Raw genomic sequence first — 19,765 nt, 5'->3', positions numbered from 1 at the left:
TCCAGACACTCCAGTGCCCAGAAGCTCTTCAGTGTCCTGGGCCATTCTGTTGGGGAGAAACAGAGTCCTCTAAAGGTCCTCCCAGCCAAACTTCCAGAGCTAGACTGGTGAGCTCCAGTTTGCTGTATGTAAATGTTCAATGTTCTGGCTTTTGAAATGTCAGGAACCTCCATGTTGGTTCTTTCTAAGCTCCTTTTTCTTTGTAGCTTCTTAGGGATCAGTGTATAAGGTGGTAGTGATACCATAAACAATTTTATTCTCTAGAGTGAATCTCTCTGAGTTTCTTTTTTAGCAATTAAAGTTTCCTATGTGAAGGAGCAGATTTAGGCAAGGCTAGTGATGTAACATAATAACATTGTCTTTATTTTTCTAGGTTTCTTCAGCATTTCGCCATCAGCAGCATTAGTCGGGAACCTGTGATGAGGACCCATCTCCCTGTCCTGCTGCAGCAAGCCGAAATCAACCCCATTCACCGAGTAGAAAATGACAAGGTACAGCAACTCAGCAAGTATGCTGGGAAGTCACAGGAAGATAATTCCAATAGGCTGCCCTTCAATCTTCTGTCAGTTAACGAAAAGAGCTCAAGCAGAGTCCCTTCCTAAGACTCTCCACCTCCTAGGATGCCGATAGTATAATACACATGAAACCTGCTCTGCACCGTGAGAGTGTATAGGCATCTACAGTGACCCCAGCCAAGCCCGGGAGCAGCCATAAAGCTCTGGCCCCTTGCTGTGCCTCCCCTGGCTTCTCTGTGTCTTTCAAATTCTTGCTCAGTGTGCTCTGTGCCATCAGCTCTTTCTGTTTGTAATAAGGACTTACCTGGCAGCTGGTGACACACTGAGCTTCATAAGAGGAAGGGACTTGTTACTTGGGCCTTGCTGGCATTACCAGGGTAAGGTGATACTTTATAAACATCGTCTTCCCAAGAGTATATTTTAATCCGCTCCCATCTCACATGCCCCTCTTCTTGATACCTCCCACCATTTCTTCAGAACCAGATGAACTTTTGATATTCCAGACACTCCAGTGCCCAGAAGCTCTTCAGTGTCCTGGGCCATTCTGTTGGGGAGAAACAAAGTGTTAAATATTAACACTCATATGTCATAATATGCTCAGAGAGGGCATTATTTATATGCAAACCTAGAAGATGCTCAGTTGCAAAAGATAATAAGAGCACCAAGCAATTAGGAGCCTTGATTTTCCCTTAGGCAAGAGTTTAAAAATGAAAATGACTGCCTGCTGTATCTTATTAAAAGGGTGCTATAGGACTGGCCTTAAAGTAAGGAGGTATCTGTCTATGAGCACGTGTACTGTGATTTGAGAGGCAGGGGCCTGGGCGCTGAGGAATAGGAACCAAGGAGAGGAGGAGGAGGATAATGAAAAAGTTGCATGAAGTACTGCCTGCAGGAGCAGAAAGAGATACAGAGTAGGCGTCTGGTCAGAGGAACTCCTGGTTCCCAGAAGAGAAGAGGGCTCCCTCTCTCTGTTGATGTGACTGGCTCAAATGATGAGTGCCACCAAGCTGAGCTTTAGTCTGAGTTATCTTGTGACCAGGCCCGTTCCGGTGAGTCTTGTATGTTATGACAGAAAACACTCGCTATGTCATTTAAATCAATAACCATTCAGCGATTACCTGGTTCCTTTCCTCCCCTGCTTACTCCTGCTCTGTCAGGGGCTTTCTTCAAGTTGTTTTGGAATTCATACGTGCAGAGGGCCCTGTTTTCATTTGATTGTGTGCTAAGGCTAGGGCAGTCCAGCTCCTCTTCTGGTCAAGACTCAGGAATGCTTCCTACACCCCGTTTGTTTCCTTGGCTCAGTCCATGCAGCTTGGACAGATTGGGCAGCCAGGCGGAAATACCCCATGCCACTCCTCTCCTTCACTGAGCTTACTTACCACACCAGTTTAGCCTGTGACATTTTGTCTGAGACTTCCTTTCTGCCCAGTGTTTTCTGTTGTATTTTAACTGATCTAGTCAAACCTGCTCCATGAAAATTGTATTAGTAACACCACATTTTATATGGTATTTGCTATGTGCCATAGACTGTTCTAAGCACTTAAATATTAACACTCATATAAATTAACTCAGTTAATCATCATACCCACTCTGCAAGATAGGTTCTGTTATGAGCCCAAGGTCACATAGCTAGATGAGTGCTGGTGCTGAGGTTCAGACCTACAGAACCTGGCTCCAGAAATCAGTTCCCATAACCTTTTTTTTTTTTTTTTTTTTTAAGATTTTATTTATTCGACAGAGAGAGAGATGACAAGTAGGCAGAGAGAGAGGGAGAAGCAGGCTCCCTGCTGAGCAAAGAGCCTGATGTGGGGCTTGATTCCAGGACCCTGAGATCATGACCTGAGCAGAAGGCAGAGGCTTAACCCACTGAGCCACCCAGGCACCCCAGTTCTCGTAACCTTTTACACAACACACTCTCCCAGCTGAATGATGAACTCACGTGACTTTTCTTTCATATAGGTAATTGTCAGCATTGTAACTGGCCTCCCAGGCTGTCATGCTAGCGAGCTCTGTGCTTTTCTGGTCACTCTGCATAAGGAATATGGCAGGTTAGTATAGCTGCTGCCTTTGCTTTGGGGAAAGGGATTCTGTGCCTGGGCCCCCTAGGCACTGGGAAACCTTCAACGTGTATTGGCCTTTGGTGTGATTGGTATCAGCACAGTAATAATCCATCCATTTAACACGTTTGTACTGAGCACTTCCTATATGCCAGGCACTGTTCCAAGTGTGGGTGACAAATGAACAACTAGAAAGTGAATGAACTAGAACAACTAGTTCTAGAACAAAAACAAATGAACAACTCGAAATGAGCTAGAAAGTCTCTGCCCTTGTGGAGCTTACATTCTAGTTTGGAAATACGATTAAGCAGTTAAGGAAGGTAGTATATTAGCTATGAAAAGTGCTATGGAGAAAACAAAGTAGAGAAGGGTATAGAAGAGTGCTAAGTTGGGGGAGGGAGTACAGCTTTAAATTGGGTGCTCAAGGAAGACCACTGAGAAGGGGACATTTGAGCAGAGGCCTGAGAAAATGAGGAGTGAACCTTTGGAAATCTTGGGACGAGCAGTGTAGCAGCAGAACCAGCACAGGCAAAGGCCTGGAAGTATGCCCTGTTCAGCAGGGCCATTCAGGACCCAGGGGAGTTAGAACTTGGGAGCTGGTGGGTGTGATCCAACTCTGACCACCAGGGGACTGCATCAGTTCCAGTACAGCTGGGACATGTCGGCTTAGGGGAAACTGGGGAAATCGTTCATCCGTCACATTCTGTGGCCAACAGATTACTAAAGAACCCTGGCTAACTGAACAGACAGTTAGTATCTAGTCAACATCAAAGTAAGGCATCCCGCAGGAGGCCGTAAAGGAATGGAGAAGGTGGAACTTGCCTAGAAGTTTGGGAGTTCAGGGAGATATGGGGGGTTGGATAAGTTTTAGAGACGTGATAGGGAAATATTGGGCCTCTTTTAAGTACCAAGTGGCTAGCCAGTTCCTCCCTCATATCCATTGCTTTTCTTGTGGAAATAGTCTGAATTCTTTACCCTGCTCACTTCCTTGCAAGAGTACCAGACTGAAACCATTTTATTGGATGGTTGTTCGGGAAATGACTGCGTGTTCAGAAGGAGTCTTTCTCAACTCCTAAGTCTGACTGATGCTCATATGCTAACCTGACCTTTTTCCTTATGGCAAGGCATTTCCTATCAGAAGTTCCAGTGATGGTGGTTTCAGGACACGGAGCTCCCCACCCAGTGCTCTCCACCTGCTTCTGTGATGCCAGGGTTGCTTTCTCCTGTGCAGGGTTACCAGGCAAAATGTCTGTGGGAGTACTGGTCGCACGTGGATCCACAGGCTGAGTCTCTGGTGCCAGGCTATCAGTTAACCCCCACACTGAGATTATGCTTGCCATTTCCAGGTGGATGGTATACCGCCAAATCATGGATAGTTCTGAGTGTTTTCATGCTGCCCACTTCCAAAGATACCTTTCCAGCGTCCTAGAGGCTCAGCAGAACCGCTCTGCCCGCCAGTCAGCCTACACCCGTAAGAAGACCCGACTGTTGGTGGTGTTGCAAGGGTGAGTACTAGAAGTCTTCTGGGAACAGTGGGGTATGGTGTTGACCTTACCATTTCTGTTGTTTTTTATGTGGCTAGCCTGGGGCACAGAACGACCTCCACATGTTCGTGAGCAGAGTCTGCTCTACCCAGAGAGGCCTTAAGGCCTCTGGTTGCTGTCTAGTGGCCCAGAGTGGCTGCAATTAGCTTACACATTAGTTTTCATTTTGGTGTCAGAGCACCTGGGTGGTTCAGTCAGTTAAGCGTGCGACCCTTGATTTCATCTCAGGGTTTGTGAGATCGAGTCCCGCATCAGGCTTCACGCTAGGCATGGAACCTGCTTGAGATTCTCTCTCCCTCTCCCTCAACCCTCTCCCTCTCTCTACAACATTAAATTAAATAAAATTAAAAATTAGGTTTGGTTTCAGTATCATGGTATCCCCAAAAGGTAGAGAATTAGGGAAGAGATTTCTGGGCAAGATTCCCTGATAATTCTTATAACAATACCAATCCCTAAGCCTCTTCCTTTGTCGTGTATTTCAGTCCTTCCTCATGTGGAGTTGTAGAGACAACCCCCACACTCTACAGTCTTGAGCCCCACCATGCCCAGAATGGCTGGTCCAGGAAGGTTTCCTGGGACCCTCAGTGGGATGCATAAATAGTCCAGCTGGGCAGGGAGCTCCCTGGTGAGGACAGATTTGACAGAGTGAGTACTACTGCTTCAGGGACCCTGGCTGTAAGGAGCTTACCTTGACGTGTTCTAAGGCCTTCCAAGGAGGTGACTTGTGCAGGCCCACTACCCTTCAGACCCAGAAGAGATCATGCCAGGTCAGGAAAACACAGACTGTGGTCTTCATGATGGCTGATAATACAGAAGCTTTCAGCAGTTCTCACAAAGTGCTTTTATGCTATGCTGTATTTTCTGTGCTCATAATAATTACTATGTGCAATTGGCTAATTGTTTCAAGTAAAGAGTAGGCCTGGATCCAAAGCCCTATTGAGTCTCCTGGGTAGATGGTGAGAAGTAGAGAAACGCCAGGCGGGTGGTCCTAAGGCCAGAGGTGGGCAGGACTGTGTACCCTACCAGGCCATCTTTCCTCTCCTTCAGGACTTATTCTCATACCTGCCCTGGGCTTCTCTTCCATCAAACCTTTTGTCCAGCTTATAGGCTAAGGTCATGGAAGACGCAGAGCAAGAGTCTAGGCTTGAAACCACGTGTGTGTGTGTGTGTGTGTGTGTGTGTGTGTGTGTGTGTGTGTATTTTTAAGTGGGCTCCATGACCAGCACAAAGCAGGGCTTGAACTCACAACCCTGAAATCAAGTCAGATGCTCAATGGACTGAGCCACCCAGGCACCGCAGAACCACTTGTTTTCTTCTGGTTTTCCATTGCTTCTAATGATCAAAGGAATGGATCAGCCCCTGCCAAAGTTGAGGGTCATCGTGGGTGTGGACCTGAAGTCAGTGTCAATTGTATAGTCATTGTATAGCATTGCAATCTTCCGTCACTTGAGAGAGCATCATTGACCCCTTGTCTCTGGCAATACTCGTCTGCAAAAGTGTCAGCTGGCCCAGCTGCTCTGGATGGCAGTGAGCATGTATAGCTAGCCCACTCGTGTGCTCTTACCCAGCATTTGCCTAGTCATAGTCCTGGGATGCTAGGGACCTCAGACTTCCTGAAGGACTCAAGTGGAAATATCAGCTGAGTGCTATGGCTCTCACTAAGACACTACTCTTACAAACAGGGCCCATTCTCTTGTGGCTCGGCAGGGAGCTCTTGGCAGCCTCCTTTTTGCATGACCATCTCCTTTGGGGCTGGACCTTTGAGCCCAGTATTGAGAGGTTGCCAGTAAAGGGAAACTCCAGAGGCTTCTCAAATTGAGAATTGTATTTTCTAAATGTGGCTTTTATCTTCATTTATAGGATTCTTGGGGGAATGTGGTGGTATAAGGCAGGGTTTTCTTTTGCCCCTAGAGTGGCCTGGTTCCATTTGGCTTTACTACAGCCGTGAGGCAGTGGTGTTGACCTTTGATAGCCAGGGGAGTTGCTGTTTTTAAAATCAATATATTTTGAAATGATAAAATTTTAGAAGTAGAGGACAGAGTGAGTGGTGGTTGCTCAGAGTTAGGGATGGGAGTGTGAAGCGGGAGGAAGGTGGGCATGGTTGTAAAAGAGGCAGCACAAGGGATCCTGGTGGTGTTGGAACTATTCAGTGTCTTGACTGTGGTGGTGGATATAGGAACCTACACAGAATTGTGACAGAATTGTCTGGAACTTACACACACACAAAACTGAGGAAATTTGAATTTTAAAATACTAACTTTAAGGAATTTAAGGGATTGTATTTCTTCATACTCCAGAATACTGTAAAGTCATTCTTTAAATTATTTAAAATATTTAAAAACAAAGCCTGTCTCAAAATAAAAATTGAATTAATCTAAAACACTTGCTCAATTGTAGGCTTAAATTGTGAACATAAAACGGGCCAAAAGACACTTGAATAGGGTATCTGTTGTTTAGGAAGAAAGTAAGTTAAAGTCCTACTGGGGTTTTATTTTGTTTTTTTGTTTTGCTTTTATTTTTAATAAAGAGAGAACTAGGGGTGCCTGGGTGGCTCAGTGGGTTAAAGCCCCTGCCTTTGGCTTGGGTCATGATCCCAGGGTTCTGGGATTGAGCTTCACATCGGGCTCTCTGCTCTGCAGGGAGCCTTCTTCCTCCTCTCTCTCTGCTGCCTCTCTTCCTACTTGTGATCTCTATCTGTCAAATAAATAAATAAAATCTTTAAAAAAGAGAGAGAGAGAACTGACAAGAAAGAGGGAAACATGAAAATCCAGGTTTTTGTTTTTTGGGGTTTTTGGGGTTTTTTTTTGCCTTCATCATGCATTTGAGGCAATTTAGCCAAAGTGGTCAAGTCAAAGCTCTGGTAGCTGGAGCAGTGTGCTTCCTCTGTAGTAAGGGCTGCTTCCCCTCCATTTGGAGGCTCTGGCCAGGATGATTAGCAGGCAAGGGCTGGGGAGGGAGGGAGGGTCCAGCAGCCTCCCCGTCCCAGCAAGCACAGCGAGTGATACCAAGAACCTCTCTTTTGCCACAGCAGTTCCCGGTTGTGGTGCCCAGATGCATCACTTAGATACAGTGGTCTCACCAAGGACTTTGGGGCCTATTTTCATTCCAACTTTTTTCTATTGCATGGAATGCTCTGAAAACCTGGGAATTCCCTAGCCACTGTCTCTAAAGGATAACCTGTGGTATTGAAATCGCCAAAATCTATAGGATTGGTAAATCTTTCGGTTCTCTTCTGCCCTGAGAAATGAGTCTCTGGATTCATACCAAACATGGAAAATAAAAAGCTCCCAAAATTAATTAATTAATTTATTTATTTATTTATTTTAAGATTTTATTCATTTATTTGACAGACAGAGATCACAAGTAGGTAGAGAAGCAGGCAGAGAGAGAGAAGGAAGCAGGCCCCCAGCTGAGCAGAGAGCCCGATTCGGGGCTCAATCCCAGGACCCTGGGATCATGACCTGAGCCGAAGGCAGAGGCTTTAACCCACTGAGCCACCCAGGGGCCCCCCAAAATTTATTTTTAGAAGAGGGAGAAAACTAATACTTAGGAGCAAGGCTGGGGGACTTACCCAGAAGAGTTAAATCTGGTAAACGTGACCACAAAAAGATTGGGGCAGTATCTAAGCTTCAGTCAGTCCTACTTTCAGGTGTGCATAAGGCCCAGCAGTGTGGGGGACTCTTCTGCATCCACGCCTAACCAGATATTGCAGAACCAGGAGAAAGAACCCTATGTGCCAATATACACACATGCCCAGGCAGATGGAGAAACCAGGAGGAGAGGGCTCACTCTAACAGCTCTCTGGCTGTCAGGCCCTCATGGGGGAGCTCTAGAATTGGTTACACCCTGTTCTTGATTGAAGCACTGCTAGTTGGTCAGGACAGAGGCAGACCTTATGGGGCTGGTGAATATTGTAGTTTGGGATAAAGCCAAGTGCCGTTTTGCAGATGAGTTATTTGTAGGAACTCAGGAAGTGGCTCAGGCAGGCTGTACCTATCCCCCTAGCCACCATCCCTGGTTTCCCAAGGGTGCAGGCCCATATGATCAATAAGGCTGCCTTCAGATTTGCCTTCCCTCCGTAGGAACTGACCTTTTGGCGATAGGCTAGGTCAGTTGGGAAAATGTTCTCTACAAGGTAAAGAATGGAGGCTCCTTGGAGTGGCCAAGAGTCTACCCAAGACTGAACATCCAGTTCATTCATCTGTCCTGCTTAGGCATCACAGATTACACCATTCATCAACCACTTTACGTTACTACTTAAAGACAGACTGTAAACAAATGAGAAAATAACAGTATATGTAGCTAATGTTCAGTGCCATGGGGAAGAATTAGGGCAGGGGAAGGTTGTGCAGAACGAGGGTTGCTATGTCATATAGGCTGTAGGAAGTCAGAGGATACCTCTCTCAGGATGCCATTTGAGCAGAGAACTGAAGGGAGCAAGCCCGGCAGACATTTGAGGAAAAGGGTATCAAGAAGGAGAGGGGACAGAGAGTGCCAGTGTGATGTTCCTGGCATGTTCAGGGAAGAGCCAGGAGGTCACAGTGAGTAGATTCAGGTAAGGGAAGGAATAGGAGGAGAAGAAACTCCTAGTGGTGTGGGAGTCAGATCACAGACAGTTTTGGGGGTTGTGGTAAGGGCTTTAAAAAGCTTTGACGCGGGTGCCTGGGTGGCTCAGTGGGTTAAGCCTCTGCCTTCGGCTCAGGTCATGATCTCAAGGTCCTAGGATCAGGTCCCATATTGGGCTCTCTGCTTTAGCAGGGAGCCTGCTTCCCCCTCTCTCTGCCTGCCTCTCTGCCTACTTGTGCTCTCTCTCTCTGTGTCAAATAAATTAAAAACAACAACAACAACAACAAAAAAAAAACCTTTGACGCTGAGTGGGATGGAAGCCACTCACTCAGTGGCTTAGCACAGTGGGATTAGCACAGTCTTTCTGGCTTCTCTGTTGAAAACAGGTTGGGCAGGGACAGAGACAGAAGCAGGGAGGCCCGTGAGGAGGCTGTGGGGTAATCTATGCAAGAGATGATAACAGTTTGGATCCAGTAGTAGTGGGAGAATGTGAGCAGCAATCTCACACTAGTTATATTTTGAAAATTGAGAAAAAATGAAGTCAGTGATGACTCCAAACAAAAGAATGGAGCTAAAAGAATGGAGTCCCCTCTGCTGAGAAGAACAAGGCCTTGGGAGGAGCAGGCATGGGAAACTGAATGATGAACATGCTAAGTTCTAACTGAAAATATTTATTGGCTCTGGAAGTCTGCAGTTTGAAGAGAGTTCCAGGCAGGAGATACGATTGTGGGTGGGGTTTGACATGTGTCCGCTGACCTACAGGGGTAGCTGATTCTCCATATTTCTCCAGAAGGAGAGAAAGAAGCTATTAAAGGAGATAGACTACCCAGGAGCTCCTAACATGATTGGAAAACAGGCCTAAGGACACCAAGTCCCACCCTTAAGAGCTCCAGGGTCATTTGCAGGCTTCCTTCCCTTTTACTCCTAGAAGTGGTGGGAGATTCTTCCACTCACTCTTACACAGTTAGGAGTATTAATGAGGTTTGGGAATGCAGAAACATTGTGGAATGCAGGGAGGGGCTCTAAATTATAAAGCGGGGTGACCCCAAGGAACCCAGTGAAGGCTCCTCCTTGTGGTTTTCCTTCCACCCTTGCTTACTCAGCCCCTCAGCGTTCTTTGACCCCAGTCAGTAAGCTAATCTTTCTCTTTTCTCCCCAGCTACACAGATGTTATTGATGTCGTCCAGGCCCTGCAGACCCATCCAGACTCAAAGGTCAAGTCCTCCTTCACCATTGGTGCCATCACGGTGTGCGTGGATCCCCTGAGCTGCTACATGGAGCACAGGTATGTACTTCAGATCATCTGCAGCCCACAGGATGTGGTGCCTTTAAATGCACAGAAAGCGATTTTCTTCCACCCACCGGAAGGAGACACATCTTTATGTGCGTTTGTCTTTTGGAATGCATTAGTCTACCTTATATATAATGAATGCTCAGTTGTTGCTTGATTAATACTAGGTTCTCAGAAGACACCTATAGACCGGAGCCGCTCACCACTTTTCTTTGTGTACTGAAAAGTTGTCCATCTAGGGCAGTGGGACTTGAAACAGCTTCTCCCAGAAAGAAAGAAGGCCCATGACAGCCTTTTCTTTTCCTCTTTACTATAGGGGAAGTGCTTTTTTTCCAGAGTACTTAGAGTATCTCATAGATAATTTTTCCTATGGTTAAGCCTTTTTTTTCCCCCTCATATTTATTTATCTGAGAGAGAGAGTATGTGTGTCTTAGCAGGGGGAGGGGCAGAAGGAGAGAGAGAATCTCTAGCAGACTCTCCGCTGAGCAGGGAGCCCAATGCAGGCCTTGATCCCACAACCCATGAGATCATGACCTGAGTTGAAATCAGGATTTGGCCACTCAGCTGACTGAGCCACCCAGGAACCCCTATGATTAAGCAATCTTAAAGCTGTCTTACCTCGGTTAATGACATTCATACTCACTACTAATAGGTGAACTTTGTTTTTTTTAAACTTTGGAAGTAATATAATAGCATCAATGAAAATTGGATAATAGGGGCACCTGGGTGGCTCAGTGGGTTAAAGCCTCTGCCTTCAGCTCAGGTCATGATCCCAGGGTCCTGGGATCGAGCCCTGCATTGGGCTCTCTGCTCAGCAGAGAGCCTGCTTCCCTTTCTCTCTCTCTCTGCCTGCCTCTCTTCCTACCTGTGATCTCTGTCAAATAAAAAAAATATTTAAATAAATAAATAAATGTCTTTCTAAAAATTAAAAAAAAAAATTGGGTAATAATTGGGGTGCCTGGGGCGCCTGGGTGGCTCAGTGGGTTAAGCCTCTGCCTTCGGCTCAGGTCATGATCCCAGGGGCCTGGGATCGAGTCCCGCATAGGGCTCTCTGCTCAGCAGGGAGCCTGCTTCTCCTCATCTCTCTCTCTGTCTGTCTCTCTGCCTGTCTGTGATCTCTCTCTATGTCAAATAAATAAATAAAATCTTAAAAAAATAATAATAATAATTGGGGTGCCTGGGTGACAAAGTTGGTTGAGTGTCTGCCCCTTGGTTTCAGCTCAGGTCATGATCTTAATAAGGTCATGAGATCCAGCCCTGCTTGGGCTCTGCATTCAGTGAGGAGTCTGCTTAAAAGATTCTCTCCCTCAGTTCCTCACCACACCCACATGCATGTGCTCTCTCTCTCTAAAAAAAAAAAGAAAAAAAAAGAAATAAAAAAGGAAAGAAAGAAAATTCGGTAATAATTTACCCATAATCTCACTAATTCAATGTAACTATTATCATTTTTGTGAATTCCTTGTCTTTTTTATCTGTGTCTTTTTACAGTTATGGAATACATACAATTTTATATCCTTCTTCTTAGATTAACATATAACAAATTATGTAATTACATATTATATAAGTTAATGTATTTATGTTCCAATATCACAGTGGTAATTGCATTTTGATTAATTATATAGTCATTTTGTGTGTGGATGGACATGCTTATCTTAGCGGTTTCCCTGCTATTAGTCACATAGGTTGCCTCCAACTTTTCACTGTTACAAATAATGCTGTGAGAATATCTTTATCCATATAAATTTCTTTAATTTCAGGTAATTTCCTTAGAAATTTTTCTTCAAAGAGATAGTTAATTCAATGATCAGTTTTATAACTCTTTATTCACATTTTAAAATTGCTTTCTGAGTGGGTTTCACAGTTTACACTGCCCCAGTGGTATCTAGAAGTATCTGTTTCATCCTCAGAGCACTCCTTACTAGGGACAGGTTCAGCACTACCTTGTCCCTTCACAGAGCTATTTGTCTAGTAGCCCAGTGGAGTATATCCTGGGTCTGTAGTCATGTGGTCTTTCTGGCTAGTTCATATTACTGGTATCCCCTGGGAACTGATTGATGCACCCTTAAACCTTCATCTGAAAGAGCTCTTTTCCTGTTTGAGTCCCAAGTTGATATATTTAGATTTCTCATATAAATTACATTAGAGGGGCGCCTTGGTGCCTCAGTCCTTGATCAGTCATGATCCCTGGGTCCTAGGATCGAGTCTCACATCGGGCTCCCTACTCGGTGGGAGGTTTGCTTCTCCCTCTTCCACTCCTCCTGCTTGTGTTCCCTTTCTCACTGTCACTCTGTCAAATAAATAAATAAAATCATTTTTAAAAATTACATTAGAGGCTACTTCCCTTACCACCTCGACTGATACCAAGAAACATCTTTACTATCTCTCATCTCTTTAGCTGTGACTTAGGTTCTGCTTTCCCGTAAAAAGCCAAGGTGGTCTGTTTTCCTTCTGTCTGAGGTTAGGTTATTGTAGTGAATGCTGAGCATCACCCCGTACTTTGGATTGCCACATTGACTCTTACATGTCACCCTTCCTACCAGTCCTGTTTCTTCTCCTCAAGCTTTTGTTTAAAGATGAACTAAAGGGGCACCTGGCTGGCTCAGTCGGAGGAGCATACAACTCTTGATCTCATGGTTGTGAGTTCGAGCCCCATACTGGGTATAGCAATTACTTAAAAATAAAATCTTTCAAACAAAACAAAACAAAACAGGGGCCCCTGGGTGGCTCAGTTGCCTTCAGCTCCGGTCATGATCCTGGAGTGCTAGGATCAATCCCCATGTCGGGCTCCCTGCTCAGTATGGAGCCTGCTTCCCCAGCTCTCCCTCCACCACTCCCCCTGCTTGTGCACTCTCTCTTTCTCTTTCTGTCAAATAAATAAATAAAATCTTAAAAAAATAATAATAAAAAATAAAGATGAACTAAAGCAGAAGGAGGTATAGTGTGTGACTAGATACTACCACTTAAAAAGAGTTGGAAAAGATAGTAATAAGCAAACAACAGATGGAGGTTATACTTTAGAAGAATTAGCCTAGACAAAAAAAAAAAAAAAAAAAAAAAATTAAGGAGAAGAGTTAACAGGGTAGGTGGGAACAGTTCAAAGAAAATAAATGGTCTGGGGAAGGGGGATCTTGGAATGATGTAATATTCTAAAATTGAATTATGGTGATAGTTGCACAATTCTGTAAATTTATTTTTAAAATCATTGAACTATATACACTTAAAATGAGTGAATTTTATGATATATGTAAGTTATACTTCAATAAAGCTGTTAAATAGAAAAGATCAGGGGGACTAAAGAGTTTAGCTAGCAGAAGCAGATGGAAAATGAACTGCTAGAGCCCTAGAAAGAAAACAGACAATAATAAAACCATTATACCATTGAAAATCTCAAAGTACTGAGAAGTAGAATAGACCCTGTAAAAATTTAAGTCTGTCAGAGAACCTCAAGCTTGAGAAAATAACAAAATGAAGAGAAAAATAGGGGCGCCTGGGTGGCTCAATGGGTTAAGCATCTGCCTTCAGCTTAGGTCATGATCTCAGGGTCCTGGGATGGAGCTCCGCATTGGGCTTTCTGCTCAGCAGGGAGCCTGCTTCTCCTGTCTCTCTGCCTGCTGCTCTGCCTACTTATGATCTCTCTCTCTCTCTATCAAATAAATAAATAAATAAAAGCCTTTGAAAAAGAAAAATAGACAAAGAAATGAAGATCATTAGAGGAAAGAGAGGGAGTGTAGAATACAGACTTAGATTTTGTGGGTGCAGAAACCATTTCTGTTTAATGCTTACAAAATATCATTGAATAATGGGTGTGCCAACATTTGACGAATTGAAAGTCCTTAAGAGAATTTAAATAAATAAGTGAGAAGTATATAAAAGTACTGAAGATGAGCATATAATCTATTTAAGTATAGAAATAAGGCTATGTTGTATGAATTAGGGCTGTGGATTATAAAAATATAAGTAACAAAATCATGGGTGTTAGAACTATGAGTATACTAATTTCTTCATTTTTTTTCATACTGAGAGATCAAAAGTATTAAGTCAGTAACTCAGAGTTACTGATTTATTCACTTTTTAGAAATCATTGAGGTATTTCCAAATTTACCTTTGAACTCCTTCCAGAAAGTAATTTACTATAGGGGTTTTACTAATGCTCTGTTGGAAAACTAATGATTAGTCCCTGCACATGGGCTATGGGCTATTATATTCCATGTGCAAGAGGTCCACGTGAAATAGAGTAAGAGAATTGTGGCACCCATGATCAAGGATGGAAAGATATTAAATAAAGTTAAACCCATTCCGTTAAAAAAAAAAATTTAAATTAAATGGCCAGTGTTAAAGCCCATAAATTTTTTTAAAAAAGCAAAATTTTTTACATGGCCAGCTGTGGAAAATTTAAAATATGGCCACAGCCCTTTCCATCAACAGTTGAAGAGTTGAATCTACTTCTTACACTTTGAATTTGGGTTTGGGCACGTGACTTGCTTTGCTCATTGAGACATAAGAACCAAGTAATAAGCAGAGGCTTTTAAAGAATTTACACATTGGGGCTTGCACTCTCTTGCCTCTGAGAGCTGAGACCACCATATGAAGAAGCCTGGGCTAGGTTGATAGAGGGTGAGAGATCACGTGGAGAGAGAGGCCTAGCCATCCATCTCCCCAGCTGAGCTACCCCAAGCCAAAACAACTGCCCATCTAATCCACAGAATTATGAGGAATAAATACATCATTGTTATTTCAAGCCAATTTAGTTTTGGGCTGGTTTATTACATAGCAACAGTGTAGGAAAATTGGTACATTCGTATAGTATTGATAGAAATATAAAGTGATATAATGTATTTAAGAACAAATTTGGCCATTCCTTCCATTGCTAGAATTTTGTAGAGTTGTATTTGTACAAATGTTCAAAAGATATATATGTGTAGGGGAGCTTGTTTCAGACAGAATTCTTAATTCTAAATAGTAGAGCCTATTCCGGTATGTTTTAATGGAAAGGGATTTACTATAAGGACATTATAGCTTGCTGAGTCTCCGGGGTGGCCAGGCTGTATTGGCTAGGCAGCCAGGAGCAATGCTCAATCCTCTCAGGGCTTCCTTCCCCAGAAAATGGGGTCTGCTTACCATACATCCTCTCACTCACCTTGCTCACTGCCAGTGGGAGTCTTACAGTAATCTGGTTGGTAGAACATAGGTCGCATGCATGCACCAGACTGCAAGAAAGACTGGAAAAGTAGTTTTGTACTATTTACAAAAGAGATGGACTTCCTAAGTTCAAGCCTAGGAAAGTTGTTTAGAAGTCCTGAACAGGCTGAAACATGACAGATATGCTATGCAATGTTCAAAACAACACCATTTATAATACCAGGGCACCTGGCTGGCTTAGTAGAGCATGTGACTCCTGATCTTGGGGTTGCGAGTTCAAGCCCACATTGGGTATAAAGGTTACTTAAAAAAATTAAAATATTGGGGCACCTGGGTGGCTCAGTGGGTTAATAAGCCCTTGCCCTCGGCTCAGGTCATGATCACAGGGTTCTGGGATCAAGCCTCACATAGGGTTCTCTGCTCAGTGGGGACTCTGGCCCACCCCACACCGTTGCCTGCCTCTCTGCCTACTTGTGATCTCTGTCTGTCAAATAAACAGTCTTATAAAAAAAAAATTTTTAATCTTTATTTAAAAAAAAAAAAACACCACTGTTTAGGCATGCCTGGGTGTCTCAGTTGGTTAAGTGTGCAACTTTTGATTTTGGCTTAGGTCATGATCTCAAGGGTTGTGAGATCGAACGCATCAGACTTCACACTCAGCATGGAGTCTGCTGGTCCCTCTCCCTCTGCTCCTCCCTTTACCTCTCTCTTAAATAAATAAATAAGTAAAATCTAAAAAAACAAAAAAACCAACTGTTTATTATATTGAACTGGAAATAATCCAAATGCTCATTAGTAAGACTTAGACTGGTTAAATTTGGAGATAGTCATATAATGGAATACTATGCAAGCATTTTTTAAAAATGAAGTAGATGTCTATGTAGTAACACATAACATCCACAATATTTTGTGAGGTGAGAAAAGTAAATTGCCAAAACAGTATGTATTTTTAAAATGTTTATTTGTATCTGTATAGAAACTAAGAGGACACATACCAGACTGCTAATAGTGGTTCCTTCTGGGAGATGGCCACTACCTTGGAGACAAGTTCTGGATAATGAGGAAACCATTTGAGATTTTTGTAGTATGCATGTGTGCTGCTTGTTTAAAAAAAATATATATATAAATATATATATATATATATATATATATATATAAACAATTTTATTGAAGTATAATTCACATATCATAAAATTTACTCTTGTGAACTATACAGTTCAGGGGCTCAGTTGGTTAAGCAGCCAGCTCTTGATCTCAGGGTCATGAGCTCAAGCCCCACAACATGCCCCACATCCATCTCCATGCTGAGTGTGGAGCCTGCTTAAGATTCTCTCTCTCTCCCTCTGTCCCTCCGCCATCTCCACTCATGCTCTCTCTGGCTGAAAAACAAAAACAAAAAAAACATATACCATTTAGTCAGTCCCCATTTCTTTCTCCACCCTACCCCTGGCAACTGTGAGTCTACTTTCTGTGGATTTGCTTATTCCAGACATTTCATATAAATGTAATCATGTAACATGCAGCCCTTTGTATCTGGCTTCTTTTACTTAGCAAAATGTTTTCACGGTTCATGTCTTTTTTTTTTTAAGATTTTATTTATTTATTTGACAGCGATCACAAGTAGGCAGAGAGACAGGCAGAGAGAGGGGAGGAACCAGACTCCCTGCTGAGCAGAGAGCCCGATGCAGGGCTCGATCCCAGGACCCTGGGATCATGACCTGAGCAGAAGGCAGATGCTTAACCCACTGAGCCAACCAGGTGCCCCTCATGGTCCATGTTTTAGCATGTGTGAGTAACTTCATTCCTTTTAATAGCCAAATAATATTCCATTGTATGAATATAACCACATCTTATTTATTCATTTTGGGGCTACTACAAATAATGCTGCTAGAAGCATTTGTGTACAAGATTTCATGTGGTCAGGGCGCCTGGGTGGCTCAGTGGGTTAAAGCCTCTACTTTCGGCTCAGGTTACGATCCCAGGGCTCTCTGCTTGGCAGGAAGCCTGCTTCCTTTCCTCTCTCTCTCCCTGCCTCTCTGCCTACTTATGATCTCTCTCTGTCAAATAAATAAATAAAATCTTTTAAAAAAAGAGAGAGATTTCATGTGGTCATGTTTTTATTCTCTTGGATATTTACCTAGGAGTAGAATTGCTGGGTCATAATGGTAATTGTACATTGAACCTTTAGGAACTGTTATCTAAACCCACTACAGCATTTACTTTCCCACCACAGTGTATGAGGGTTCCAGTTTCTCCACATCCTCACCAATACTTGTTGTTTTCTGTCTGTATTGTGTAGAGTGGTATCTCCTTATGGTTTTACTTTGCATTTCCCTAATACTAATGATACTTAGCATCTTTTCATTGCTTATTGGCTACTTGTATGTCTTTTTTTTTTATGGTAGAAAAGTCTATTAAATAATTTGCCCATTTTCAAATCGGGCTGTCTTTTTTTTTTTTTTTTTTTTTAAGTAATCTCTATACCCAACATGGGCCTTGAACTCATGACCCCAAGATCAATCGTTACATGCCCTGAACAGCATGTAACAACTGAACCAGCCATGCACTTTGGGTTGTTTCTTTTTGAGTTACAAGAGTGCTTCATATATTCTGAATCGAAGTCCTTCATAAGGTAATTTGATTTGCATAAATTCTCTCCCATGGATTATCTTTTTACTTTCTAGATGGTATCCTCTAGATCACAAAAGTTTTCTATTTTAATGAAGTCCAGTTTATTTTTTCTTTCATTGCTTGTGCTTATGGTGTTATATCTAAGAAAGCATTGCTGAATCCAAGGTCACAAAGATTTATCCCAGTGTTTTCTTCTAAGCGTTTTATAGTTTTAACTCTTGGATTTCGACCTATCTTCCATCTTGAAATAATTTTTACATGCAGCATGAAGTAGGGGTTCAGCTTCATTATTTCAACATGATGATATCCAGCTGTCCCAGCACCATTTCTTGAAAAGACTTTTCCGTTGAATTGTCTTGGCACTCTTGTCAAAAACCAACTGACTATAAATGTGAAGGCTTATTTTTCTGGGCTCTCAGTTATATTCCACTGATAGACATGTCTGTCTTTATGCCAGTACCATGTTGTTCTGATTATTGTAGCTTTGTGGTAAGTTGTGAAATTGAGAAGTGAGAGTCCTTCAACTTTGTTCTTTTTCAAGATCGTTTTGACTATTCTGAGTTCCTTGCATTTCCATGTAAATTTAAGGATCAGCTTGTGAATTTGCAAGAAAAGACAACTGAGATTTTGGTAGGGATTGCAGTGAATTTATAGATCTGAGAAGTATTGCCGTCTTAAAAATACTGTCTTACAATCCATCTTTCCATTTATTTAGGTCTTAAATTTCTTTCAGCAATGTTTTATAGTTTTCAGTGTACAAGTCTTATGGTTCCTTTGTTTAATTTTTTCCTAACTATTTTGTTCTTCGTGATGTTATTGTAAATGGAATTGTTTTCTAAATACCATTTTTGGATTGTTCATTGCTAGTGTATGGACATGCAATTGATTTTTGTATATTGATTTTACATCATATGTTCTTGGCTGAACATATTAGTTCTGTTAGTGTTTCGTGTGTACTGTTTAGGATTTTCTATATATAAAAGCGTGTCATGAGTACACAGAAAGAGTGTTACTTTTTTCTTTCCAATCTGGATGCCTTTTATTTGTTTTTTGGCCTCATTCCCCTGACTAGAACCTCCAATATAATGAGTAGAAGTAGCAAGAGCAGACATACTGTCTTGTGCCTCATCTGAAAAGGAAAGCATCTAGTTTTTAACCATTAAGTATGGTGTTAGCTGTGGGCTTTATATTCCTTTTATAACAGGAAAAGATTTTTTGAGACTCTAAAACTTAATTCAGTTTTGGGGGGTTTTTTTGTAAAGTGTCTACCTTAGCAAAAATAAAATTTACATCATTGCTTCCAGACCATGGTTAAAACAGAAACAAAAACAGGTAGGAGCACAGTAGGGTGTCTTTTTCCATTCTGTGAGGTGGGGGTTAGTGTGGCTTCTTTAATTTAAGGGTGGGCTCAATTTGGATTCGGGGTGGGTCTTTGTGAGATTGGTCTGGTGTCTTTATTCTAGTGGATTTCATTCAGTGAGTATCTGTTGGGTCTGCTGTGTGCCAGGGACCATTCTGATAATTGAGGGGGCCCCAAAGAACTAGTCATCCCAGATCTATGCTCATGTGGTAGCTACAGTTTTATAGATATGCATGTAGGAATTGTGGGGCCTATGTTTTGGGGCAGATTGGAGTAGTATTTACTAGAATTTTATATAAATCAGGTAATTGGTTGGTGCACTACGTAATGGAGGATATCATACTATGTGAGACTTACAATCACAGTCATTTCTGTTGAAGAGCTGGTCAATAACCTGTATATACATTGTATATATATTTTAATGAACTTGTCTTCTCTGTTTAAGAGTCCCGTGCCAGGCATTCTTCAAAAATACTACAATAAAAAAAAAAAAAAAAAAAAAAACTACAGTTTAGTAAGGAGGATTATATGTAGAGAGGAAAAGCAAAGAGCCAACACTTGTTTTGGGCTATTTGTCTTGCACTGTGATACTTACCCCTCTTAATCCTCAATATACCCCTTTAAGGTAGGCATCACTACCATGTTTTACCATGAGGAGCTGA

At 42.4% G+C, this 19,765-nt stretch overlaps 1 protein-coding gene across 2 annotated transcripts in view; it reads left to right on the top strand.

Moving 5' to 3' along the window:
- The window catches only part of DNAAF9 (dynein axonemal assembly factor 9), a 132,488-nt gene that overhangs the window by 86,318 nt on the left and 26,405 nt on the right, over positions 1-19,765 (top strand). For both annotated transcript variants that reach the window (XM_059133811.1, XM_059133810.1), the window contains exons 24-28: positions 6-107; positions 374-491; positions 2,475-2,563; positions 3,919-4,077; positions 9,842-9,967. In XM_059133811.1, coding sequence (XP_058989794.1) covers positions 6-107; positions 374-491; positions 2,475-2,563; positions 3,919-4,077; positions 9,842-9,967 — 594 coding nt within the window. The remainder of the gene's footprint in view (positions 1-5; positions 108-373; positions 492-2,474; positions 2,564-3,918; positions 4,078-9,841; positions 9,968-19,765) is intronic.

Source organism: Mustela lutreola, chromosome 9 (genome assembly GCF_030435805.1).
Source record: "Mustela lutreola isolate mMusLut2 chromosome 9, mMusLut2.pri, whole genome shotgun sequence".
In the NCBI taxonomy this organism is placed as follows: domain Eukaryota; kingdom Metazoa; phylum Chordata; class Mammalia; order Carnivora; family Mustelidae; genus Mustela; species Mustela lutreola.
Note: the sequence above shows the minus strand (reverse complement) of the source record. Positions and strands in the feature narration are given on the sequence as shown.